General features: G+C 53.8%; 1 protein-coding gene across 1 annotated transcript in view; it reads right to left on the reverse strand.

Annotated features, from left to right (window-relative positions):
- The window catches only part of FAM89A (family with sequence similarity 89 member A), a 5719-nt gene extending 2866 nt beyond the window's left edge, over positions 1 to 2853 (reverse strand). The window contains exon 1 of the mRNA XM_023746710.1: positions 2812 to 2853. Within this exon, the coding sequence (XP_023602478.1) occupies positions 2812 to 2838 (27 nt within the window). The 5' untranslated portion in view covers positions 2839 to 2853. The remainder of the gene's footprint in view (positions 1 to 2811) is intronic.
- Between the last annotated feature and the right edge of the window lie 3887 nt (positions 2854 to 6740).

Below are 6740 nucleotides of genomic sequence, written 5' to 3' on the forward strand. Positions count from 1 at the left end.
GATTGCAAGCCTTCAAGGCGGACTGAAGCAGGGCCTCGAACAACACACAAGACACACACGCACACGCACACGCACACTCTCCACGACCACACACAGCCCAGCGTCCCTAAACTAAACTCCAGGCACTAAACTCCCTTCCATTTCCCAGAAACCCTCCCGAAGAGCTAGGACACGAGGTGAGTAGCTGCAGGGACAAACCTAGCCTCCCAGCCAGGACTCGCCGGCCTCGGCTGTGAGTATTTAGACGCTCACCTGTCTATTTTCCAGAGGGAAGCTGGGAATCCCCAGGTGGCATTCTGTAACCCGCTGTCCCATAACTGCACCTTGTGCAATGGGTCAGGCTGTGCCCCCCCCCCCACTCTACCCGGACTGTCCCCCACTTGTCCCCACCGCACGTCTCAAAGCCTCCTTCCTGCCCAGCCGGCGTGGCTCAGTAGCTAAGCATCAACCCATGAACCAGGAGGTCACAGTTCGATTCCCGGTCAGGGCACATGCCCGGGTTGCAGGCTCAATCCCCAGTGTGGGGCCTGCAGGAGGCAGCCGATCCATGATTCCCTCTCCTCATTGATGTTTCTCTCTCTCTCTCCCTTCCTCTCTGAAATCAATAGAAATATATTGAAAAGAAAAAACACCTTTTGACAGATGGGAGCAGAAGACACAAAACCAGGTCCCTCCCAAGTGCAGGTGGGATCAAGGCGTGTGCGCTGGGAAAGCCTCCAGCAGGCGGGCCCAGCATCGGCCTCTACGCTGAAGGGCGAGGGTGCGGGGCCAGGGGGAGGACAGGGGGCCCTGGGAAGGGGACAGGAGGACCACCCACCAGCACTAAACTGCAGGGTCCTGCTTCAGGACAGACTAACATCCTGCACGAGAAAGGATTCCTCGTCCTTTCAGGAAAAAGTGTGTGCGTTGGGGGGCGGGGGGGGGGGCCACCCACTAACTCCCACCACTGTCCCCAATCTACCAGCACAGGGGGCCTGTCGTCCCACATGTCCCTGGAGGCCGGCTGATCTAATTCACAGCTGGATTCAGGAAATAACTCCTTTTTTTTTCTTGTATGTTTGTTTGGTTAATCCTCACCCAAGGATATTTTCCCCCTGATTTTTAGAGAGCGTGGGAGGGAGGGGAAGAGACAGAAAGACACATCCATGTGAGAGGGACATCGATTGGCTGCCTCCCCCACGCGCCTGGACCAAGGCCGGGGCGGAGCCTGCAACAGAGGGACTTGCCCTTGACCGGAATCGAACCCGGGTCCCTTCCGTCCATGGACCAACGCTCTATCCACTGAGCCAACCCACCTAGGGCAGAAATAAATTTTTTTTTTGAAAGCACACCTTGAAAAAATTCAGATAGGCTCATGGAAGAAAAACCTAGAATTCTCAGACCCTGTGATTTACTCCTCGTTCTAGATCTAGACCTTCGAGACAAGAACAGTCTGCTCACGCCCAGTGCTGGGAAGGGCCAACAGGATGCCTCCTCCCTCCGTCCAGGCTGCCTGCTTCCCTCCTGATCGTGTCCTGGTCTTTCCCACAGAGCGCCCTGCACCCGCCCGCACACACAGGTGTTCACCAGCCCCAACATCCACAACGCGGCCCAGCCCGACCCTCCCAATGGCTTCCACTATTCACAACAGGCCGGCTGCACAGACTCGCCCCAGACAGGGCGGGGCTCCCAGCGGCGTTTCGGGTCACCCGGCTTCTGAATGACTTTGAGGGTGTCATCGGGGAGGGAGTTCTTCCTAGCATTCATACAGTGACAACAGAACCATTACCACGAAGAAACAAGGCTCAGCCCTAACCGGTTTGGCTCAGTGGATAGCGTGTCGGCCTGCGGACTGAAAGGTCCCAGGTTCGATTCCAGTCAAGGGCATGGACCTTGGTTGCGGGCACATCCCCAGTGGGAGGTGTGCAGGAGGCAGCTGATCGATGTTTCTCTCTCATCGATGTTCCTAACTCTCTATCCCTCTCCCTTCCTTTCTGTAAAAAAATCAATAAAATATATTTTTTAAAAAAAGAAAGAAAGAAACAAGGTTCAGAAGATTTTCGAAAGGAAGCTTGCAAAGTTAAAGTTTCGTTTACTCACAATGAAGTACCGTGAAAAACTTTTGGGTAATTTTTAGCAATAAAAATTGTATTAAAAAAAAAAGTCTGTTTTACTGAAGAAACTAAAAATAAAAGTTGGGCCCGGCCAGTGTGGCTCAGTGGTTGAGCACCGACCTATGAACCAGGAGGTCACGGTTGGTTCAATTCCTGGTCAGGACACATGCCCGGGTTTCGGGCTCCATCCCCAGTAGGGGTCATGCAGGAGGCAGCCCATCAATGATTCTCTCTCATCCTTGATGTTTCTATCTCTCTTTCTCTCTCTCTCTCTCCCTTCCTCTCTGCAAGCCATAACAATATATTTTTAAAAATACTGCCCAGCTTTTAACCAGCTCACTAGCTCCCCTCGAGGGATTGGTTGTCGAGAGGACAATCTGGGCTGTACCCACATTTGTGATCAATGCCCTTGTTTCTGGGGGGCAGGCGTGGACTGTTAAGGTGAGGGACTGAAGCTCTGAGGGGTTGCGGCCATGGCAGAGCGGGCGCCGGGCCAGGCCTGCAAGACTCCCTCCACCCAGTGCCCCCCGCCAGCCTGTGCTGCCCGCACAGACCACACTGCCAGCCGTGGTAGAGCAAGCCGCTGAGGTCACAGGGGGCTTTTATTGGGGGCTTTTTCTGAGATTTCTAGACGTTCCGCTATGAATGTGTATTCACTGACAACAGGAGGACGCCTGACGTGATCTGTTTGCAAAGCAACGCGTGAGTCAGCACTTACGGACGCTTGCGAGTGCGTCTTAGACATGACGTGGTGAATGCCCCAAATCTAATCGAGTTGTCTCTCGAGGATCAACAGGGCCGGAATGGAAGCAAGCGGTGACCTAACAGATGGTAACCTGATTTCCGAATAAAAGATGTGTTGACAGAAGGACTCTGACCTGCATACTATTTAGAAAAGGAGAAGCAGGCCTCCCAGCTCCCCCGTGGGCTGTGGTTCTGTCTCCTGCGTGACTTTCCAGCTTCACCTCCTGCCAGTGCCTTAGTGTCGCCAAGCTGAGGACTAGCCCAGTGGTCGGCAAACTCATTCGTCAACCGAGCCAAATATCAACAGTACGACGACTGAAATTTCTTTTGAGAGCCAAATCTTTTAAACTGAAACTATATAGGTAGGTACATTGTTATTAACTTAATTAGGGTACTCCTAAGGCTTAGGAAGAGCCACACTCAAGGGGCCAAAGAGCCACATGTGGCTCGCAAGCCGCAGTTTGCCGACCACGGGACTAGACTGTGTTGAGCAACGGTCACCCACAGGCAGGAAAGAGACCAGGTTGCACGCCTGCACCCCCAGATTAAGCCAGACCCGAAGCTCACCCCACCTCTGCACCTCCCAGAAATGCCTCTGGCTAGGGAAGGAGGTCCGAGTTGGGGGTTTTGGTTTTTTTTTTAAATATGTTTATTGATTTCAGAGAGGAAGGGAGAGGGAGAGAGATAGAAACATCAATGATGAGAGAGTCATTGACTGGCTGCCCCTGCACACCCCCTACTGGGGATCGAGCCCTTGCAACCCGGGCATGTGCCCTGACCAGGAATTGAACCAACCGTGACCTTCAGGTTCATAGGTCGCCGCTCAACCACTGAGCCACACCGGCCGGGCATGCTCATTCTTTTAAATCTTTGCTGGTCCGTTACATGACACCTCATTGTTTTGATTTGCAAACCTGTGGTTTTTATAAGGGATGTTAAATAGCCTGTCATTTCGCTTTAACGTTGGGGAACGTGGCTGTGTTACCTCCAATTCTGAGTACAGTCAACAACCTCATAAAACACCCTCTTTTCACGGTCTCTAGCCTCCACACGCATTTCTGTAATCTTCTGCAGCCGGGCCTCTCCGGGCTGGGGCCCTGGCGTCCGCAGGGGTCACCCCTCCCCTGGAGTCACCCTGGTCAGAGGACAGAACAGAGGCCCTCCCTTCTCCACCCTGACCCCAGTCAAGGACAGCCCTCCCTCGCCGATCCTCGAAGACAGGAAGCTCATGCCTGCAAAACTAGGCCAGCGCCCAGCTCTGAGGGCCAGTCAAGGAGTGAACAGAAAGTACTCGTAAAAACTGAAAAGACGCCCTCGCCGGTTTGGCTCCGTGGGAGTGGATAGAGCATCGGCCTACGGACTGAAGGGTCCCGGGTTCGATTCCCGGTCAGGGCTCGATCCCCAGCAAGGGGGGTGCAGGAGGCAGCTGATCATGGATGTTTATCTCTCTCTCCCTTCCTCTACGAAATCAATAAAAATATATCTTAAAAAACCGGAAAGGCCGCCCATCTTAAAAATGCCTGTGGAACCCCAAGGAAGACCACGGGGTTTTCTGTCTCCAAGGTTCTTGGGGGGAGAATAAACATCTGTGTTCACTGTCCGTGAAGGAATGAGCCGCAGGAGCGAAGGAGCGACCGGAGGAGCCCGGCCTGCTTATCACCTGGAAACATCTGGAACATGTGGGCAAGGAATGGGGTGCCTAGGAGGCCGGGGCTCCGGAGGAGGAAGTGGGGCGAGCGGGGCGAGTATCTGACGCCGCCAGGCCCGGGGCTGGCTTCCTGTGCACGGGGCCGTGGTCTGTCGGCCGGCTTTCCTGCACCGGGCCCTGAGCAATTTCACTTTCACACCGGGGTCTGGAGTCTCCGTGGAGCTAGGAGGGCCTCCCAGGAGCGAAAGGGCAAAGCTTCTGGTGGGAGTGAGGTGCACAGGCTGTGGCCTTCTCCCCAAGCCCGCCCAGGGCACCCCTGCCCACCTGGCCTCTAAAATCTACAGTCGAGCCCGGCCTGCGTGGCTCAGTGCTTGAGCATCAACCTATGAACCAGGAGGTTCTGGCACACGCCCGGGTTGCGGGCTCCATCCCCAGTGTGGGGCGTGCAGGAGGCAGCCGATCCAGGATTCTCCCTCTTCATTGATGTTTCTGTCTCTCTCACCCTCACTGAAATCAATAAAAACATATATTAAAAAAAACAACAACTATAGCCCTAGCTGGTTTAGCTCAGTGGATAGAGTGTTGGCCTATAGACTGAAGGGTCCCAGGTTCGATTCCAGTCAAGGGCACATGCCCAGGTTGTGGGCTCCATCCCCCAGTAGGGGCTATGCAGGAGGCAGCCCATCAATGATTCTCCCTCATCATTAATGTTTCTATCTCTCTCTTCCTCTCCTCTCCTCTCTGAAATCAATAAAAAAAAAAAACATTAAAAAACAACAACAACTATAAAATAGACTTTGAGTGTTTATCACCTGGAGATGAGGCACAGACAGCACCGACATTGTGCTTACTCAGTAGGCACCCCAAAATACTGACAGGATTCTCTCTAGGCGCTAGGACTGTGAGCAGTTTTGAATTGCTTTGCTCCGCTGCACTTCCCATAAAAAGCCGACGTCACCTCTGATTCCTTTTCATCACCTTCCCCGACACTGAATATTGAATCAGCAATGGCTGCAGATTCTGCTTCAGCGAAGGGTCTCCCGTCAGGTTCTTGTCCCACGTTCGCGGGCCCCCCACCGGCTGGAGGCTCTCACCTGCCCCGTGCACACCTGCGGCATCTCCCGCTCCCTCCTGCACCTGCCAAACCCCAACTCCGTGCCATCTCCTGCTTCAACACCTCCCTGGCTATCTGAGGCTGAGCCAACCTTGGCCCAGGTCCCAGCACCTCTGGGGCTCACGTGCCTCCCCATGCTGTTCCGGGGTGTGGAGGGGGGTGGGGGGGGAACAATCCGTTCCTGCTCACTGCCACGGCCTTTCCCATGTGAAAAGCCTGTCGCCAGAGGACATTTCTCCATGGATTTTTAGAGAGAGTGGAAGGGAGGGGCAGAGACACAGAGAGAGAAACATCCACCGGTGGCTTCCCGCACACGCCCCGACCAGGGCCAGGGATGGAGCCTGCCACCCAAGTACGCGCCCTTGACCAGAATCGAATCTGGGACCCTTCGCTCCAAGGGCCGGCACGCTACCCACTGAGATATCCGGTCGGGGCTAAAAAAACAACAACACAGGGATTCATCACATTCTGCCATGAATTCTAGCTGCATCCCTGGACACAGATGTGACCTCAGGCCTTCAGATGATATGGATCAACGCACTATTCTGCAAATAATTCCTTTCTTATCTCGCAGCCGCTCCCCTCCTGCAAAGGGAGCCCAGGCCTGAGGTGACTACTCAGCCGCCTCAGCCCCAAGTTAGCAAATCTCTTTAAAAAAGCCAAAACATGCCGAAACTGGTTTGGCTCAGTGGATAGAGCGTCGGCCTGCGGACTGAAGGGTCCCGGGTTCGATTCCCGGTCAAGGGCATGTACCTGGGTTGCGGGCACATCCCCAGTGGGAGATGTGCAGGAGGCAGCTGATGATGTTTCTCTCCCATCGATGTTTCTAACTATCTATCTCTCTCCCTTCCTCTCTGTAAAAAATCAATAAAATATATTTATTAAAAAAAAAAAAAAAAGCCAAAACACCACGGGGACTTTCAAAGACCTCTCGGCCTGTTTCTGAAGCCCCCTCTTCTCTTTATCTCAGCCAACTATCAGACAGACAGACAGACCTACCATCTCAGCCAAATATCAGACAGACAGACAGACAGACAGACCTACAGTGCTGTTTATTTTCCTTGTGCTTCAAAGAGACTTAGAGAGAGCCCTGGCCTCAGGCACAATGACAAGGTTGGGCTGTACTTGATCCCCCCCCACC

The sequence above is a fragment of the Myotis lucifugus genome, unplaced genomic scaffold, assembly GCF_000147115.1.
Source record: "Myotis lucifugus unplaced genomic scaffold, Myoluc2.0 scaffold_724, whole genome shotgun sequence".
Taxonomy (NCBI): Eukaryota; Metazoa; Chordata; class Mammalia; order Chiroptera; family Vespertilionidae; genus Myotis; species Myotis lucifugus.